This window comes from Pollicipes pollicipes, unplaced genomic scaffold (assembly GCF_011947565.3).
Source record: "Pollicipes pollicipes isolate AB1234 unplaced genomic scaffold, Ppol_2.1 Scaffold_2555;HRSCAF=2994_pilon_pilon_pilon, whole genome shotgun sequence".
NCBI lineage: Eukaryota > Metazoa > Arthropoda > Thecostraca > Pollicipedomorpha > Pollicipedidae > Pollicipes > Pollicipes pollicipes.
Genome location: NW_023596136.1, coordinates 26,813,865 through 26,832,760, shown reverse-complemented (window position 1 = coordinate 26,832,760; position 18,896 = coordinate 26,813,865). Strand labels below are relative to the sequence as shown.

Here is an 18,896-nt window from a genome sequence, read left to right as displayed (position 1 = left end):
GTATGCATATTGACGGCAATTCAGCTGCCCTTTCACGATGCCAACGTCGCATATTTTGCCCCGATCACGATTCTCTTTGGTTCGGTTTCACATTGGCTTCGTGATCCACATTCGGGCATAATCATTACGGCTACGTTTATCTCCAAACCAGTCACCCGACGTTTCCCCTTAGGATCGTCGTGGCGTCCCCGCCTCCCTGTCCCGAAGTGTGCTGACCGACCCACTCGGCCTCCACTCGTCAGCGGTGCCCGCACGGGGGTGCCCGCCCTCTCCCTGTGACTAGCGCCGAATCCCCTCAGTCACCCCTGGACGACGGGTCCGGACGTGAGTCGGTGTCGGCGATCCGTGCCGAGGCGAGCAGGTGTGTGTGACGCGGCCGCCGCCCGGCAGGGGGACCTGCTACTCAACAAGCCCCGCAGCTCGTCCATCCACCTGGACCACAGTCCGCTGGGACTGGGGCCGCCGCCCGCCGCCGGTTCCCGCTCCGGCTCTGGCTCCGGCGCCGGCTCCAGCGCCGGCTCCAGCTCCGGCTCCCACTCTGGCTCCGGTCTGCAGCAGCCGGCGCCGTCCCGCGGCATGTCTATCCTTTCGCCCGTCAAAAAGGTACACCTGCACCGCGCGCCCGGCCTTGGGCGAGGCGTCTGCTCGTGATGCGCTCAGGGGGTGAGCGGTATAAGGGTTCAGCCGCGTCTCCCTCCCCTCCCCTCCCCTCCCCGCCCCTCCGCCTCCCGACAACCGCACAGCCGCTCGAGGGGGGACGGTGCGAGAGAGAGAGAGAGAGAGAGAGAGAGAGAGAGAGAGAGAGAGAGAGAGAGAGAGAGAGAGAGAGAGAGAGAGAGAGAGAGAGAGAGAGAGAGAGAGAGAGAGGAGGGGGGGGGGGGGAGAGGGAGGGAGAGAGAGTGCGTGCGTGTGTGTGAATTGAGTACTCGGGTGTCTGATGCGAAGTTGCATCGTATGGCGAGCGGGCCTCCATCTCTGAACACAGTGCATGTTTCTCATGCTGACTGGGGGCTCAAACGATACATCTTCCACCTCGCACGTGAGTGCTGCCTGCGCCGGCTGTCAAGAGCTGGAGATGCCGTCCGCACGTCATACCGTGACGTCACGCCGCCGTGGTGTGACGTCACGTCCGTTACCGCCGCAGAGTTTGGGCGGCAATCCGCACCGCTCGTCCAGCCACAGCAGCCTGAGCGACATCTGTCGGGACAAGGCGTTCTCGGTGCGCGGGAGCGGCACCACCAGTAAGTGCAGGCGGCGGTGACGGGCCCTCACGCGGCCGGTATTTGCTCCGGGTTGACGTGATGACGGCTGTCTGCCTGCGAACCCCGCGCGAGCTGGCCCTGCTCCTGCTGGAGACTGTATCGCCTGTGGGCATGAGCGAAGGGGTCCGGAGAGTTTCATTCCCTGTGTCGTGGGCGTTTGCGCTGTTGACCCCTGGCGATCATGGATGTGCTTTGCTGGCGCTTCGTACTTCGTGCGTGTTGTGCGCTTCACCAGGACTTCGCACCAATGCATGATCTAGAGCATGCTACTTCGGTAGCGTGTGATGACGTGGTAGGAATATAGAGCTATAGCGAAGTGTAAGCTTCTAGCCAGGCAGACATGGCCACCCGGTAGACGTGTCCAACGTGAACAGGCAAAACAATAAAAACGGTGTTTGGGAGCGGTCCGAAGTGTGAAAGTTCGAGTGCATCTGTGTGCTTTGCGTAATGTTCGTGTTTTTACATAAAGGTGTTACGGACCGATTTCACGACCGCGCTGTTCGTCACCTTACCGTGATCAATGTCGCAGTGAATTGTGTCGAATGTATTCCGAAACGGTCAGGTACCGGTCGTCCCCACCTTTCTTTGCAGCCAGCGGCTCGCGCTCTCTTCTCACGCGCCCTCTCCCCCAGTCCTGTCACGCGCCGCCTCCGCCCGCAGCCGTGCCCAAGTGGCTACATAAGCTGCGCCTGCACAAGTACACATGGATCTTCGCCGGCATGAACTACGAGGACCTGTTTGATGTGTCGATGGAGAAGCTGCTCTCGCTGGGCGTGACACAGGGCGGCGCCAACAAGCTGCTGCGGAACATCCAGGAGCTGCATGATCGGCCGCAGAAGCTGCGCGACCTGGAGCAGGTCAGCCGGCAGGCCGGTCCGGTTCGGTCCGGTCCCGGTCCGGGGAGGGGAGGGGCCGAGGTAGACGCTGTCTTCGCAGACACTTCGGCACACCCGCCACTCTTCTCTACAGTGGGGTAGATGGTAGGGTAGGTCTCCGTTGCTGTACCCTGCTGTAGGGTAGAGTAGTGGATGTGGCGGGGAGGGGAATTGAAAGTGATTGGTGTAATGATGTTGAGATAGGGAAGTAGAAGAGCTTCCAGCCAAGAGCCATGCGCAGATATAGACTAACCGTGTTGATGGGGTAAGGCACTATGTGTATTCGGAGCATGTGTGCTTATGGCGAGAGAGTAACTGTAGATGATAATACGTAGACATCGTACTCACAGGGCTTGTGCCCCATCGATGACCTCGCTCAGTTTGATTGAGTCTTGGCGTGTCGCACTCCGTCTTAGCCCCCAGCCGTCCGAGGCTGCGCTGGTGGAGAGCCTCGGTGTCGCTGTCCCACGCTCTGCTCCGGCGGCGTGCTGAGCCCGCCGCCTTGCCACCCTCGCCACTTAGTGTGCCCGTCTCTCCGCAGGGCCTGGCCGAGAACAAGATCTTCCTCAGCAGCGCGCTGGAGGTGATGCAGGTGATCGTCGTGTCTCCGATGCGCGCGCACAAGCCGCGCCTCTCGCCGGCGCCGGCGCCGCCCACCACCTCGGCCGGCACGCCCGTCATCCGCGTCACGCGCTCCGACGAGCCGGACCAGGAGGCGGCGGCGGCCGGCGGCGCCGACGGCGAGGCGGCCGGTGCCGAGGCCGACCTGCAGGCCATGATCACGCGCGTGCTGGCCAAGATGTGCACGCAGCTGCTGGTGACGCAGTCGGCCGACGACGAGGCCATCCAAACGTTCCTCTGGGTGCTCGACGAGGCCACGTGGCACGAGGCGTTCACGGACGCGCAGCGGCGCAAGTTCGTCACGTGGAAGCGGCAGATCAGCCTGGAGCTGGGGCGGAGACAGGTGAGTGGGGCGGGGCGCCGGGAGGCGGGAGGCGGGGGAGCGGGAGGCGGACGAGAGCGAGGGCCGGGTGCCACGGTGCATGTGATCGCGCATCGCTGACGCCGGGTGCCGTTTCGTTTAGAACGTGGGTAATAACGCGCTGTGTGTTTGGTGTGGTATCAACGCTGGGTGTAAACCTTTGTGACGAACTGAATGCGATGTATTTTTTTTCGGTGATGGCTGTCGAGGGCTGCTCTACCGCCACGGCCTGGACTGGCGGCTGCCATTGCTGTGGTCCCGGTCTTCCCCGTCTGACGCCGCCGAGTGGCCACCTCACCTCCACTACCCGTTCCCATCAGGTGTTCCCGCCGCCGTTCCGGCGCCACTCGGACGCGCGCCAGTACCACTCGCAGCGGCGGCACAGCGACGCCCGCGGCTACCGGCGCTTCCCGGCGCCGGCGGCTGGCTCGGGCCGCGCCGCACCCGCGCCGCCCGCCGTCCCCTTCGGCGGCGGCTACCCGGCGCCCAGCATCGGCTACTGGGGCGGCGCGCCGACGGCCACGCAGCAGGCGCCGGCGGGCGCGACTCGGGCGCGCGCCGGCGCCGGCGCCTCGCTCGGGCCCGCCTCGCTCGGGCTCAGCTTCCCGCGGCGCACCAGCCTGCAGGAGAGCATGCTGGAGGTGAGGTGACGGCCGTGGGCGGGGCGGGGGACAGGCGGTGAGCGGGTCTGCCTGGTTACGGTGCGGTGGTAGTGATAAATGGAGGGAGTATGGCTGGTCAGGGTGGGAGAGAGCGACAACCGTTTTGCTAGATGCTCTGCATGGCGATTGCGGGGCGGTACTCTATGTAGACTTGGCGTGGCCGGTGAGCCGGTTTGTGTCTTTGGCTCAGTGACTAGCCTTGCACACAGGGTAGTTTGTTGCAGCCGGTTACATCGGCCTGCGGTGTTGGTGCCGTGACTGTGCGTGCCATACACGTAGGCTGGTTAAGGCCATGCGTGCAACTGATCTTGTATGCAAGCTACCCCTTGGGCTAGGATTGGTTCGTGGCTTGTAATCTCAAACATTCGCTGCCACTATTGCGTTTCCGTGCCCACTGTGACACCCCTGCCGCGTCCGCCTGTTGTCGCGATATCGCAACCGCCTCCTCCACACGCGTCCCGGTCCGCGCTCGGCTTGTGACGGCTCGTCTCCCGGCAGGTGCCGCACCTATCCGGCGGCCTGTACCGCACCAACTCGGGCGACATCTACCGGCCGACGGCGGGCAGCCTGTTCTCGGCGCCGCCGCCGCCCAGCTACGGCGCCGTGCGCCACGGCCTGGCCGCTCCCCCGCTGCAGTCGATCCCGGCGGCCGCGCCGCCGCCGCCGCCGCCGCCCCCACCACCGCCGCCGGCCGTCGACCCGGCCGGCCGGCTGGACTCGCTGGAGAGCATCTGCCGGAGCGTGTGCGAAACGGCGCTCAAATAGGGCCGGCCGGGTGCTGACGCCGACGCCGGCGTCCGGCCGGCTCTGGCCTGGGCGCGCCGCGATCTCGGAGCGTGCGGGGACCTGGTGGTGACCTGGCGGCCGGTCGCGCCGGCCTGAACCGGAACCTGTGATAGCGTGTCCGGTAGCGACGCCCGCCGACGCCGCGTGCAGCCGCGCTGGAAGCGCGCCCGCTCGCGGCGGAGTGCCCAGCGGTTGCGGGCCACGGACCGTTGGAAAGGCGGCCCGGACCGCGCTCTGAGACGTACCTGAGGACGCCGCGAGGCGGCCGGGTCGGGCGCGACCCCGCCGCGAGTCGTTTCTGTTGCTTCGCGCCGACTGTGTTGCGCCGGTAGGATAGTCTGCTTTTTGAGGCCAGGACTGCCGCTTTTACGAGGGAACGTGTTGATTTGCGCGGGCGTTTGGCTCCCGGCTGTTTAACTGAGCTTACTTCGTGACGGGTGTGGCTGCGTGGGTGCCGCTGCGTCGCGAGAGGGCAGCGTCCGCACACCTGTCCGCCCTGGCGCGGTGGTGCGCGGGGCGGTCGGGCGGTGCTGCGACCGAGTGGAAGCATTGTGACTTCGCCAAACCATGCGCTTTCCTACTAACAATCGCATATTCCACGGCACGCGCGGTGGACAGGGCGGCGCCGGTGCGCTGCGCCCGGCCGTCGCGCTGCACTTTCTCTGTTGCTGCCCGATGCAGTACCTCTCTGTTAGCCGTTATACGTCTGTGTTACGCTTTCGCTGTTGGTGAGAGGGCAGGCGGGTGACTGAGCGGTGGTGCGGGCCGTCTCTCCGTGCGTACGTGTTTAAAGGGAGCGCGCTGCGCCGCGGTCCGCGCCGCCAGTGTAGCGATAAGCGAGGCGCCGCGCGCCGCCGGCGGCCCGGGACGCCCGATCGGCATGGGGATCTAAAACTCCATGAGGTGTAGCTAGTGCAGCCGTCGGGGAAACCCGTCCTGGGCGTGGGTGCCGTCGGCGTCGGAGGCCGTGCTCAAAGCAGGCGCCACCTCCGCCGGGCGCCGGCCGCCGGCGCGGAGAGTCTGGGCCGAACCGTGGCGGGCGTGACGGCGCGAGCGGCCGCGCCGACACGTTTTGTACTGTCGTGATGGAGCTGGATTTGGCACCAATACATTCTCTTGCTACGTCGGCTTTGATGCCCGGTGGCACCTTCCGTTGCTGCGTCGCGGTGAGCCATTGTTGTTCTCGATGTTCCGTTCAACGTTTCCGTATGTGTGCCCGTGTTTTCCCCGCCCCGTGATTTGGCTACGTGTGGTGCGTAGAGATTTAGGGCTGCCATTTCGGCGGTGGCTACCCAGACCCACCTCTCGCGCAAAAGCATTTCTCTTCGCGAAAATTCGCCCGGCGAAAAGACATCCGGTCCACCAGCAGAGACTGGTCGGCACAGGAAATCAAACTTTGCACCTGAGTCGAATCAGGGACAGAATCACTCCATAAACTCGAGCCCAGTGCGATTTGGTAGCAGCGACTTGCGTCGTGCGCCGCTTTAGCTTGGTTTTGGGCGTACGACCTTGGATGCCGCCCTCGGGCGAATTCATCGGCCACGAAAACAAACCACCTCGGCATACGCCCGGGTGAGAACTCGGATGGGAGGGGCCCAGGTTATTGGGCTTTGAGAGTCCGTGTAAGACAGTCCAGGGGTGCGTGCATGCGGATTTGTCCGTCACGGTCGTGTACTCAAAAATCGTGCGGGGATGGTGTGTGCCTTGAATGCGGGGGATCTAACGCGGCAGGACAGCTCTAGCAAGGGGCTCAGCCGTGCCAAGCGTAAATAAACCCTGTCAGGAAATCGCTTACAGGATGTAACAATATTAGTTAGATTATGGCAAAGCACTTTGAAGTGTCCTCAGAGCCAGGAATGTTTGTAGCAAGTAGGGTGTTATGGTGAAAGCTGCTTACATTATCTAGGGCTGTATATGTGTGTTGTCCGGTCATATGAGAGTTGTCCAGAATGTTGAGCTGTGTCCATACTCAGTAACATTTCAACCCAAAGCTAAAATGATTAGATAGGTGGCATATAATCCTGGGGCCTCTTGTTTCCAAATCTTGATTGCAGTCCACCAATACTTTTATAAAGTTCCATCCCTGATTTTCACTTGTCAAGATTATATGGTAAATGGCCTCACCTTCCCCTGGTCTCTTCTCTTCTGGTCTCCTGGTATGGTCCAGTGGTCTCTTCCCCTCACAGCTTTGGCCTTGCAGGCTGAATAACATGTGTATTCTCATGCATTAATGTCTTAAGGTCTGAAAGAATATCTGCCCCTATCAAGTTTGTGTCAAGGTATGAACATGCACTACATCCACTATAACAATGTATACATTGAGCAACCAGGACTGATCAATGCTAACCACTTCCAGTGCTTATTCTGTATGAACTAACAAGCAGAGGTTGGAGAAGTTAAGTCCAGTTTATAGGAGATGCAAACTTAATATGCATGTTTGGACTTGGTGCTTACTGGTGCTATAAAATTAAGACAGTATTACAGAATTGTTAGCTTTTGTTATCACTGTTTCAAATTGCTGATGATTGCACCTCTAGTGTCAGATCACATGCTTATCAGAGCCTTTGGTTTGCTCCCTGATCTTGTCTTCACAGTTTAGTGGTGTGATTTCATTTGATTTTGATTACCATTGTCTTGATAGCTCAGATATTTACAACTCCTGCTCATGTTGAAGCCATTTTAGGTGCTTACTGTTTGCTGGTGACTGGGATGGCTGGTGGTATTAGCCAAACTTAAGGTCAGATGACAGGAGAGGGCAGGATGGATGGAGACAATATTCGACATCATGTTTAACTTTCACCATCAAATTTCCCCTTCACTGCGGATTTCATGATTTGGTGGTTGTGTCAGATCTTACTGAACAAACACTGCATAATTAGGTCTAACCATAGAAACTCAACTATAACTTCTCAACTATGACTACATAGCTATAACTTTAACTATATGGACTATGACACCAGAAATCCAACCATTCAAAGGATTTGGACTAAATCTTTTAAAAGATAAGTGATGAAAAGCATGCACTAGAGTTAACACCTGAATACAGTTCATAGCATTGTGATAAAACCAATGCAAGGTACCCCAGCATAGTTTTGATTCCAATATAACACTTGATTTGCCTGGAGTAAGTATCATGCCAATAATGCATCATGAACCACTTAATATGCCAATTGCAAGACCATGTACCACACATACCAGGATTAAAGCTGAGAAGCAGTCATACTTCAGAAGCTGCATCACTTAGGTGCTCTCAGTGCCATAGGATCTTATTTATACTGGTTTGAACATTATCCTGCACTGACATTCTTCAGTTCTAGAGGAGAAACCCACCTCCTCACCCTGACACTCCCGCAGTCCCACTTGCAGATGGCAAGCCCTCCTTGTCTTCCAAACCCAAAATCACTTCCTCACCCCATTGCTTGTGCAGTCCCATTTCCGGAGAACAAACCCACCACCTCACTGGGAACTCCTGCAATCCCATCTCCAAAGTGCAAGCCTACCACCCCACCCTGATGCTCCTGCAGTCATTCGTCTTGTGGCTGTGGTCAAGCAAACTGGGTGGTGCATTTCAGCGGACCAGTAGCCAGCCGGCAGGTGGTGAAGCTGTGCACCAGGTGGTGGGGCCCTCCCGGCCAGCCACCAGCTGCCATGGAGCCGTCTCCTCCATACACTGAGTCACCGACAGTGGAGGACATTCCTGTCTGCTGCGACTTCACCACCTGCTGCTACTCAGGGCTTTGTGCTGTGCTCTGTTTCTCTGGCATCGCCATCACCTTCATCTTCAGGTGGGCAGGATGACAGGACCAGGGGACAGGTTGGGACGTCCACACTGTCACGTATTTATTTCTGGTTTGCCAACTGCCAGGCTGTTGGTTGTTGTTTGTTTGACCCGAAATTTGGTCTTCCATGATTAGGTTATGTTTTGTGCATGATCACAGTTCATCATGTATGGACAGGGCATAAGATGTCCAAACAAATAACCCCACTCTGGCGTGACAACTCTACACTAGAAGTTGGTTGTATTGTGTGCCAAGACCTCATATCTCACCAGCTGACCTTGAGCCACCGCTGCGCCGCGGGCCTGGCTGGGGCGTGTACCGGCCTTTGCGTCACAATGACCCCGCCTCGGCCGACAGCTCGTCGTGGCCGGGGCCGATGTCGCTGGACATGATGACGGCGCGCCAGACCTGGCTGCTGGGACCCGTGCTCATCCTGCTGGGCCTGCTCGTCGCCGTCAAGACCATGATGCACGTGCGCAAGCAGCGGCTGAGCGCCCTGGGCCGGCGCAGGCGGCGGCGTCGACCGCGCGGCTCGCTGGCGCTCGAAGAGGTCGACTCTGGCCTGGAGGTGGCGCTGCCGCCGCGCGGCCATGACCTGCCGCCCTCCTACGAGGAGGTGATGAAGTTGATGCAGGAGGAGCGGCGGGGTCCTCCGCCGCCTCCGCCGCCAGCGGCGGCTGCGGCGGCAGTAGCATCCTGAGGCACACCGGGCCGCCGGCTCCGGCGCGCGAGCCGGGCCGCGGGCGGACGGCACAGAAGTACCTGTGAGACGCACAGGCGAGGGCGGGTACCGCCGCGCGCGCCTGCTTTTTGCAATAGCGAGTCGATAGAGCAGGTGTAGTGGAAGCGTTTGGAGGCGTTTTTCCGTGGGCACAGTGCATTAGTGTGGCCCGGGCCGCGCGTTACGAGCGCGGAGCGGTCCGTTCATCCTCTCCGCTTGATGTTTTGGACGTCCGAAGCGTGGTCACTAGCTGTCTAGTGTCCAGTGGGCACTGTGTCAGATGTTGTCGGTGTGGCACGTCTAGAGGAGTCGCCAACTCCGCGTCGATGTCTAGCACACGCCTTTTCCAGTATGTCGGGTCGGGACCAGTTGCTACTCTCCCGGCGTTCGTCGGCGTCTGCTGGATCACAGCTAGTACCATCACTAACGCTGACTGGTGCCTGTGAACATGACTGCGCTGTCTTATTGTCGCCGTGCGCTCATCGGCTGATTATGGTGTTCGGCAGTACCCTCTGCCCCGAGTCTGACCAACCACGAAGCTGTTGAGCCTCCTTCGACGGTGCACACCCTCGAGTTCTCTCCTATCATTGCTCGCAACGCACATTTGCCATATCCCCAGGCCGGTCCCCTTCGCGGTGTCTTATCCCCAGGCCGGTCCCCTTCGCGGTGTCTTATCCCCAGGCCGGTCCCCTTCGCGGTGTCTTATCCCCAGGCCGGTCCCCTTCGCGGTGTCTTATCCCCAGGCCGGTCCCCTTCGCGGTGTCATATCCCCAGGCCGGTCCCCTTCGCGGTGTCATATCACCAGGCCGGTCCCCTTCGCGGTGTCTTATCACCAGGCCGGTCCCCTTCGCGGTGTCATATCACCAGGCCGGTCTCCCTCGCGGTGTCATATCACCAGGCCGGTCTCCCTCGCGGTGTCATATCACCAGGCCGGTCTCCCTCGCGGTGTCAGTATCACCAGGCCGGTCTTCCTCGCGGTGTCATATCACCAGGCCGGTCTCCCTCGCGGTGTCATATCACCAGGCCGGTCTCTCTCGCGATGCCATATCACCAGGCCGGTCTCCCTCGCGGTGTCATATCACCAGGCCGGTCCCCTTCGCGGTGTCATATCACCAGGCCGGTCCCCTTCGCGGTGTCATATCACCAGGCCGGTCCCCTTCGCGGTGTCATATCACCAGGCCGGTCCCCTTCGCGGTGTCATATCACCAGGCCGGTCCCCTTCGCGGTGTCTTATCACCAGGCCGGTCCCCTTCGCGGTGTCATATCACCAGGCCGGTCTCCCTCGCGGTGTCATATCACCAGGCCGGTCTCCCTCGCGGTGTCATATCACCAGGCCGGTCTCCCTCGCGGTGTCAGTATCACCAGGCCGGTCTTCCTCGCGGTGTCAGTATCACCAGGCCGGTCTTCCTCGCGGTGTCATATCACCAGGCCGGTCTCCCTCGCGGTGTCATATCACCAGGCCGGTCTCTCTCGCGATGCCATATCACCAGGCCGGTCTCCTTCGCGGTGTCATATCACCAGGCCGGTCTCTCTCGCGATGACATATCTCTAAACTGGTCTCCCTCACGATGCCATACCTCGCACTTCCGTCTCGTCTTTCCTTCCCCGACCTCCCCCCCCCCCCTTTCTCGCATGCATATCAGCTGAACGTTTCTCCTACGGCTCCCACCACGGCTCCTGACGGGGGGGGGGGGGGGGGGCCTGCACCTCAGACCGCGGCGCTGACCGTGCCGCCGCCGGCGTCTGTGCGCGCCCACCAGGCTGCCGGGCCAGCGCTGCCCCGAGCCCGGCCGGCGCGCGGTCGCGTGCGCGATGACACTGCTGTCGCGCCGTCGCCGCTCGGCGACCCGGGCCGGTACGGTGCCTCGCCGCGCTCCTGTGGTGCCTGCCATTCGAGAAGCACCAGAGCGCTTCAGTGGGTGGCGGAGGGCACTTCTAGATCTGACCATTGCCAGAAGAGTAGTGGGCTTCGTTTTACGAGCTGCCGTTCGCGACCAGGCGGTGGGTGGTGCGTAAGGCCCCGCCGCGTCCGGTGGCGGGTGCCCGTATTTGTACTTCGCTGTAATGCTCGTGCGCCATGCGTCTCGCACTCTCACCTCGCACAAGGCAGCCAGACGGCGCCCCGCGCGGCGCAGTCAGAGGCGGCAGTGCGGCGCACCTCTCGCTGGGCGTGCCCGGTGAGACGCGCCTGTGTTATGTCGGCGTGTCCCGCCGCCGTGTCTGTGTTTGCTTGTGCAGTGTTGAGCCGGTGTCTCAGCATCCAGCTTTACCGATGTGTTGATCTAGCGATAGGTCGCGGTGGTGCAGCCCGCGGGCGGGCGAGAGTGGTGTTTTTCGGAGCTGCCTGTTTAGTGTGTTGTTATGTGTCATCACTTCCAGACTAACAGACGCATAGGTTTTGCATTTAGATCCTGTCGCGGTTTGATGAAGACTTGTCAGAGCCAGTTGTGCTGGATGTCCGCGTTTTGAGAACTTTTGACGGGGGACTGAATCTTGCGAAGCACGTTGGCTCGGAATACATCCGCGGCCGGGGGAAACGACCGCCATGGGTTTCATTCCAGGTAGATAAATTTGGTGATTCCACATTTGACGCATACTCACGTGCACATATAGTTAGAAGTGAACCGTGGATCGGTGTCTATTTTTGTAATAAATGGCGTGGATTATCACTCATTGTATATTTGCACCAGTTGTGAGGGATTTGTCGAAAAAAAGCTTGCTCGTCGCTTGTGCGGCAGCCGACCTGAACCGCCTGAATCCGGTCTGATGGGTCGGGCGCGATCGCCTCTCTGCCTGGGATAAGTTCGCTGCATCACGACGGAAGACCACTGGTGGGGCGGTACATACCAGCCAAGCAGCCCTGAGTCAGTGTATTCCGCGTGCAGTGTATCGCTGTGCTGACGACTGCTCACACGCACACGATGCTTAAAACGGTATCAAGGAACATGCCAACTGGGTGAAAATATTGATTGCAAAAATGAGTATTACAAAATGGCAAAAGCCTCTGACAGGACCAATTGCATCAACCCGAGTAAACCATATAAACACCGTCCAATTGATGGCAATGTGGGCATAACAGTGATTCGTTGAGACAGCTCCTAACAACCAACCTAGGTTCAGTGCTAAATCAGCTCAGTTCCCCTCTCCCCTATCAAGCCCTTTAGGCTACATGCGCCACTCATTTACAAAGCAAACCAGGCTGGAATTACGCCGTGATACGGCCCAGGTTCCCACACAGCTCTTCCCGGCGGCAGCTGCGTCACCCACAGCTGAGGTAAAAATACCATTCCGTAACGGCGGCAGCTTCTCCCACAGCTGAGGCCACAGCACCATTCCCCGGCGGCGGTAGCCTTTCCTACAGCTGAGGTAAAAATACTATTCCCTAACGACAGCAGCTTCTCCCACAAGTGACGCCACAGCATCAGTCCCCGACAGCGGCAGCTTCTCCCACAGCTGAGGCCACAACTTCAATCCCCCGACGGCGACAGTCTCTTCCACAGCTGAGGCCACACCACCATTCTCCGACGGCGGCAGCTTCTCCCACAGCTGCGTCCGAGCCCGGCCCACCATCGGCAGCAGCTAGCCCAGCGCATGGGGCGCCGCGCCGCCGGCCGACAGCCAGGGCAGCCGGTCCAGGTCGAGGTTGCCGCCGCAGAGGACGACCCCCACGCGCCGCAGCTCGGCCGGCAGCTGGTCCGACAGCGCCGCCGCCACCACCATGCCCGCCGACGGCTCGATCACGTGCTGCGCCGGAGGGTGGCCGCCGATAGGTCAGTTGGCGGCGTACGTACGGTGAGGGTTGACACGCTTTGAATGCTGAGAGACCGTGGAAGAAGCCCGCGAGGATTATGGACACCAGACCCCTCGACCCAGGCACAGATGCTCTGGCTGGTACACGGGGCTTCCGGAGAAGCGTGCTTCATTGAGTTTGCCTGGAGAATGGATCGAATTCACAACGCGTTCAGAAACCTCAGAACAACCAGACGTGTGACATTGGTCACAAACATGAATATTTTGGATCGGTCCATCATCCAGACCGCGTGGCTACCTCACAGCTATAAAAATGCTAGCTTAGAAAGACTACGTGTCCACCAACCAGGAGCGAGGGCGGCTGGCCGTTGTCCCTGCTCCAGGCTCGATCTCCGCACGCTGCACGCTTACTCAGCATAAAGCCCCGCGTGAGCGGCCGCACCGCCCATGGCCCAGCCAGGTGCAGGCGTGAGCACATATCCATACACCACGCATCACCGTCGACGTCAGCTCCAGCTGTTCACACAGGGCTTCCGCACACCCACCGCACACGCTCCCCGGCGAGTCACACACCGCCCACGCCGCTCCCGGGCCTGATCGACACCCCCGCCCAGTCGCACCCTGCGGCGGAGCACTCTCCCGCCATCGGCCCACCTTGGCGCGCTGCCAGAAGCGGCGCGTGGCCGCCGCCATCTGGTCGTCGGTGACGGTGAGCACGGTCGGCTCCACCAGGCGGCACAGGATCGGGAACGTCAGCCGGCCGCACTGCTGCGTCGTGCAGCCGTCGGCCAGCGTGCTGATGAAGCGCGGCGGGTCCAGCCAGAGCCGGCGGCCGGCGCGCAGGCTCGGCCCCAGGTGCTTGCCGTCCGGCTCCACGGCGATCACTGCCGGCACAGGTACACAGCGGCGTCACCAGCGCAGGTCATGGCAGGCCCCAGAGCGATCACTGCCGGCACCGGGTCACAGCGGCGTCACCGGCACAGGTCATGGCAGGCCCCAGAGCGATCACTGCCGGCACCAGGCCAGAGCGGCGTCACCAACGCAGGTCATGGCAGGCCCAGCACGATTGCTGCCGGCACCAGGCCACAGCGCCGTCACCGGCACAGGTCAAGGCAGGCCCCAGAAAGATCACTTCCAGCCTCTGGTCATTGGAGATCTCTGAGTGCGCGTTGCTGCAGGATTCCGGCTCAGCCCACTGACTTGAACGGTACATACTGGTGGAACGTGCCACGTATGCTCTGTAGTGGTCACCATGCATGCGGCTGATCCGCACCACATTATCCGGGGGGTGAATGCTGCTCACTGCAGGCTGAGGACGAAGGCTGAGTGGGGGGTGTCATTACCTTCAATAAGTTAGAATATAACAAAATCCTAATCAGACTATACCACTGCACACCCGAGGCAAGTGTTGATCATCTCAGGCCACTACATATTACATGGGGATCACTGGAAATATGGGGTCAAGGTGCATTTAAGAGACGTGGACGGGGCATGTCATGGTCGAACGGGCCTTACACGACATAGCTCAAGTAACAGGCTATACCGACTGGTGGTCAGCAGTGATTGGTGATGAACACAGAGGGAGAGATCAGCTGTTTCAATGCTCGTCACGCTGATCAACATACGACAGATTCACGACTGCTGTCTGCTTATGAACAGGAGACATGGACATTGGAGAGGAGTTATCCGTCGGCGTATTTTGCGCAGAGTGCATAGATTTGGACGACAAAATTGAGTTTTGCGCACACACTATTGTAACTAGAACGAAGCAGGCATCTTACGTCTGCCTAAAGATCACCTAACGTGCACACAGATCACCTAACGCAGCTGTGACGAGCTCACCCTTGCACTCTGGCCTGAGTTCGTTGACCGCCGTGGCGATGCCGGAGATCATGCCTCCTCCGCTGACGGCCACCAAGATGGCGTCCAGGTCCGGCACCTGTCCGCGCAGAGCGCCGTCATGTCCCGGCCGCTGGATGCCGGGTCGGGGAGGGAGGAGGGTGAAAGGGGAACGGGCGCGACTGCCAATTTCTTTCGAACCTTTCCACAAGTGCTTTTATCCACTTCTGCCCATTCGCGGACTGTGATATTATGAAGGAGGAACAAATGCACTCTGATCGTATTGACGGTTAGAGGCTTATTCGATCACACTTAAGATGCATTTTGAGAAGCCAATCCATTAACATTGCATAATACCACAGCCTCGCATTCACCACGAGGGCAGCCGCGAACACCAAACTCTGCCTCCTTGACTACAAACCCATCTTTAACGTAAAACACCCTACGCCAGACTCAAGGGGTGCCCGCCCTGTAACAGTGGCTGGCGGCTCCCAGCCCTGCGCCGACGTGCCAGGTCAGCCCGCGCCTGACCGGGGCCGCCGTCGCCGGAGTCGACCCGTCACGGCCGGCTCGCACCTGCTCCAGCAGCTCGAGAGCGATGGTGCCCTGGCCGGCGATCGTGTCGTAGTCGTCGTACGGGTGCACGACGGCGGCCCGTGTCTCCGCCGCCACTGCCGCGCACGTCTCGTGTCTGCCGAGACCGAACGGCGCGTCAGTCGGGAGCGTTAGCGGCCGAGCAGCTGACGAGTGGGAGCGGCAAGTGCGGGTTTCACTGCCTCTCATCGAGCGGACGCGTGTTTATTCCTGCATCAGATGACGATGTGCTGGGCTCGCTACAAGCCCATTTGCGGGCCACTCAAACACAGTTTGTCTACGCTGAGGTCCGCGTGCGATAACACGGAACGTTTACATCCGCCGTCGGGTTAACGTCACGTAACTGAGGGCTTCTGCCTACGTGACCCGCCAGCGAAGAGATGCTTGGGGTGAAGACGCCCCCTGGAAGACAGGTGTGCCGTGCTTGACTTATGTGAGAGAAGAGTGAGAGGGCGCCACGTGATGAAGGAGGAATGCGCTGGTCGTTGGATATGCCTAACAACAGGACGACATCTGGAAAAGGTGCCGGGTGGAGGTTCGTTGATGCATGCGAGGTCTATATGGAAAGCCCAGACTCGGGAGATGGCCAACACAGGACAGTGGCTGAATGGCTGAGATGTGATAGCGGGTATCAAGTCCACGGACACCAGGCAAGAGCGGCAGGTGCCATTCTCTCGCCGCCTGGTGTCGCCAGTGCTCGCCCGGCATATTCGGAGCGGGGGGGGGGGGAGAAGGGGTGAGACCGATAGCTGGGGTGCGGGTGGGGGGACCAACGGATATGACGACCACAGCGAACAGCCCGGCGGCGCCCGCAGTCCGTCACGCCTTCCGCCTACCTGGACAGCGGAGTGGGCTCGCAGTAGATGAGCTCGGCGCCGTACGAGCGGATGGCGTCGGCCTTGACCTCAGAGGTGCCGCGGGGCACCACCACCGTGCAGGCGAGGCCGGCCACACCTGCGGCGCGAGGAAGCGTCACCACCGGCACGGCGGCAGACCAGCAAGATGGGGGGGGGGGGGGGAACCTGCGGCGCGAGGAGGCGTCACCACCGGCACGGCGGCAGACCAGCCAGATGGGGTGGGGGGGGGGGGGGGGGGGGTGGGGGGAGGGCAGAAACCGCAGAAGTGCCAATGTTTTGCATGCACATTCCCCATCTTTTACAATTTTATTTGACAAGCTCCATCCTAAGAATGGAAATGATCACCTCATATGTGATCATGTCATTTTTTCTGTGGTCGCGGAATCTGCAAGAGGGAGCCAATGACAGTGAGGTCATAACTGTTAGATGCCCCAACAAACAGCAACACAAGGTACCAGCTTAATGTTCCATACTTTGGTGGCCCCTACTGAATACTAACGTGCAGCATAAGCGGTGGCCTGTCCATGATTGCCGCTGCTGTGGGTGACAACGCCAGACACCAGGGGGTTTCTCTCCTTGATTGACAGTACCTGCCATCAGAGCACACACATACAAACACACACTGTTACCAGATCAGCTTCAATCTTGCTGTCCTGTTACTGTTCTCACATAGATTTAAAAGTATGCATGCCAGTCTATAAACACTTAAGCAGCAGCTGATGATGATGACTCCCACACAGCAGCATATTTTCTGACAGCGCATCTGCCAAGTTGGTCTCTTAACTTGTGTCACCTTGTGTTCAAAGCAAAATGCTTACAATTTACCTTTCTCAATCCCTATCATTGATAACAAAAGTCATGACAGCAGGATGTCTTATTGTAAGAATTGCTGACACCGCTTCCGACACAGGTCATCCCATGGGAAAAATCCTTTACTGACTATTGCAGCATGCTCTGGTAAGGACATACTTCCATAACTATTTTGTGGCATGAAACCAATGCTTAAGATTTATCATTTTCATGAAACCCTTGCTTGTAAAACTTGCTTCTACATTCATTTAATCACAAATTGTTTGTATGCCATGGATTTATTTTTCCTAACCTTGTATATTTTGTTAACTATGGCATTTGTATCACTTGTATTCCACTTCTTTCTTCAGTTTTGTACCAGTTATTACTGTTTTGCAAATCATTTGACAACCAAAAACACTTGATAAATATTGGTGCATTGTTTTCATGGTCAATTTGGTCCCTAATGTAGCTTTGTCTATAACACAACAAAATAGCAAAAGTTATAACTGTCCTTTAATGTTGTAAGTCATACAACCAACATGATCATTTAACAGTTTCATGCTAACAAACCACTTACACAGTTGCATGCCCCTCTGGCTTTAAAGGAGCCAGTCTTTTGTAAGTTCTCTGCCTTGAAGAACAGCTGCCGTCCTGACTGCTCATTGAAATACTGACTTGTGATGACAGGTGTTCTATGAACATGCAGTTTTATGCGCTGGTAAGCCAGACGAATATCTTCCAGGCACACTTTACTCATTGTGCCCATTGCAGTGGTTCCATCTGAATAATATGCCATGATTAATTGGTTAAACATTCCATTATCATCACACACAGAGATTTAAGTCCATTTCATACTTCGGTCCAAGTGCTTAAACCAGAAAACATTTTTCCGACTTTATTTTCTGCTTAAAATATGTGGTTAGAAAGGAAGCATGAATGCTACGAAAGAAGCTGGGTCGAGATCATTACGTCCTACAACAAAAAATGGTCAGCAGTCGGGCTATTATTCAATGTTCCAATAGCTGCGATTTAAGAGGTGGCTTCTCCCAGTTACTCTCACTTTTGTCACTAAGCCTGGCATAAAAATAAAACGGACCCAAAGCTTTGCATACGAGACGTTATTGCAAGTTACGAACTGTGATATGGCTGGTTTTCGTATCAAGTGCGCCATATTTTCATGAAGCTACCACATTTGAATTGCTGCCAAACCTTATTTTGTGAAGGTTTTTCGTTTTAGCTTCTTAATTTTAATTTCTTCTTTTCAAACGCCTTTAATCACTTCCGTTCAGTTTGCCTGTAGTTGCTGTCATGCGATATTTTGTGCCCAAAATCCTATCATGAAGTGCATCTATGGCATCAGAAACGCATCCAAAATATCGAAATGACGCAAGTTCATCGGGAAAAATCATAAGCCGGGAGAAAATTATAATGCAAAAGTACAACGTCCGTGCGTACGAACTCACGAAACTCGAAGCACGAAGCTCGAACAATGCCGCTCGAAATACGAACGCCGTTGTTCATAAGCATTTCTAAATATGCGGATTTGGAGCGGATGGCATTTATTTAATGCCAGCATGTATGCAAAAATAGGCAAACGTTGACCGTCTGGTCAATGCTTGCATATTTTGACCGACCGACATTGACCGTCGGCTGACCGGTGACTATCAGATCCTGTCACAGACAAAATGCCGTTATTTTCCGGGTATATATTGATGCGTTGAGGGGACCCCGATACAACCCGAGGCGGTGGTGTTGCCATCCTATGCCGGGGAACCCTCGCCATTGGCGTCCGCCCAATTACAAGCACAGGAGGTGCATGCGAGCCGCTCATGGTTTCATCTTCGGACGGCAAGCATCGCTTCTTTTACTGGGCATCATCTACCGTTCACCGTCTCAGCCGGTGTCGGACGGTCACTACATACTGCTGTGAGCCTGGGCAAGCCGACCTTCTACCTGGCCGACACGGGCAGTGACCTTTTGCGTGCGGACAGCTCGGG

General features: G+C 58.1%; 3 protein-coding genes across 8 annotated transcripts; 2 read left to right on the top strand and 1 right to left on the bottom strand.

Moving 5' to 3' along the window:
* Positions 1-523: 523 nt before the first annotated feature.
* Positions 524-4,904, top strand: LOC119099693 (protein Smaug homolog 1). The gene is made up of 7 exons (XM_037222761.1): positions 524-603; positions 1,145-1,241; positions 1,923-2,119; positions 2,679-3,101; positions 3,440-3,541; positions 4,280-4,346; positions 4,900-4,904. Exons 1-7 carry the CDS (start codon positions 577-579, stop codon positions 4,902-4,904), a joined length of 918 nt encoding a protein of 305 aa, XP_037078656.1. The 5' UTR covers positions 524-576.
* Positions 4,905-6,088: 1,184 nt separating this feature from the next.
* LOC119106461 (uncharacterized) lies at positions 6,089-9,617 on the top strand. 4 transcript variants are annotated; one of them, XM_037230107.1, is made up of 3 exons: positions 6,089-6,139; positions 8,140-8,352; positions 8,704-9,617. In XM_037230107.1, exons 2-3 carry the CDS (start codon positions 8,216-8,218, stop codon positions 9,044-9,046), a joined length of 480 nt encoding a protein of 159 aa, XP_037086002.1. In that variant the 5' UTR covers positions 6,089-6,139; positions 8,140-8,215; the 3' UTR covers positions 9,047-9,617. The 4 variants fall into 4 exon arrangements, with proteins under 4 accessions (XP_037086002.1, XP_037086009.1, XP_037086016.1 ...); XM_037230114.1 differs by lacking the exon at positions 6,089-6,139 and adding an exon at positions 6,163-6,189; XM_037230121.1 differs by lacking the exon at positions 6,089-6,139 and adding an exon at positions 6,172-6,205.
* A 2,699-nt stretch (positions 9,618-12,316) lies between these two features.
* LOC119105736 (putative serine racemase) lies at positions 12,317-18,048 on the bottom strand. Of its 3 annotated transcripts, none has more exons than XM_037229233.1 (8): positions 18,036-18,048; positions 17,477-17,679; positions 16,607-16,697; positions 16,087-16,204; positions 15,233-15,347; positions 14,660-14,756; positions 13,472-13,701; positions 12,317-12,811 (listed from the first exon to the last, which is right to left on the bottom strand). In XM_037229233.1, exons 2-8 carry the CDS (start codon positions 17,663-17,665, stop codon positions 12,647-12,649), a joined length of 1,005 nt encoding a protein of 334 aa, XP_037085128.1. In that variant the 5' UTR covers positions 17,666-17,679; positions 18,036-18,048; the 3' UTR covers positions 12,317-12,646. The 3 variants fall into 3 exon arrangements, with proteins under 3 accessions (XP_037085128.1, XP_037085120.1, XP_037085138.1); XM_037229225.1 differs by lacking the exon at positions 18,036-18,048 and adding an exon at positions 17,996-18,031; XM_037229243.1 differs by lacking the exon at positions 18,036-18,048 and adding an exon at positions 18,012-18,021.
* Positions 18,049-18,896: the final 848 nt, after the last annotated feature.

Excerpts from the sequence above, each read along its gene's own strand:
- LOC119099693 (XM_037222761.1), top strand. The coding sequence starts at position 577 with ATGTCTATCCTTTCGCCCGTCAAAAAG. Across the intron at positions 604-1,144 it reads TCCTTTCGCCCGTCAAAAAG|AGTTTGGGCGGCAATCCGCA; the intron begins GTACACCTGCAC and ends TTACCGCCGCAG. Across the intron at positions 3,542-4,279 it reads GGCGCTTCCCGGCGCCGGCG|GTGCCGCACCTATCCGGCGG; the intron begins GCTGGCTCGGGC and ends GTCTCCCGGCAG.
- LOC119106461 (XM_037230107.1), top strand. The coding sequence starts at position 8,216 with ATGGAGCCGTCTCCTCCATACACTGAGTCACCGACAGTGGAGGACATT. Across the intron at positions 8,353-8,703 it reads GCCATCACCTTCATCTTCAG|CTCGTCGTGGCCGGGGCCGA; the intron begins GTGGGCAGGATG and ends CTCGGCCGACAG.
- LOC119105736 (XM_037229233.1), bottom strand. The coding sequence starts at position 17,665 with ATGGGCACAATGAGTAAAGTGTGCCTGGAAGATATTCGTCTGGCTTAC. Across the intron at positions 16,698-17,476 it reads CCAGAGGGGCATGCAACTGT|GTACTGTCAATCAAGGAGAG; the intron begins GTAAGTGGTTTG and ends CTCTGATGGCAG. Across the intron at positions 13,702-14,659 it reads ACTCAGGCCAGAGTGCAAGG|TGATCGCCGTGGAGCCGGAC; the intron begins GTGAGCTCGTCA and ends CTGTGCCGGCAG.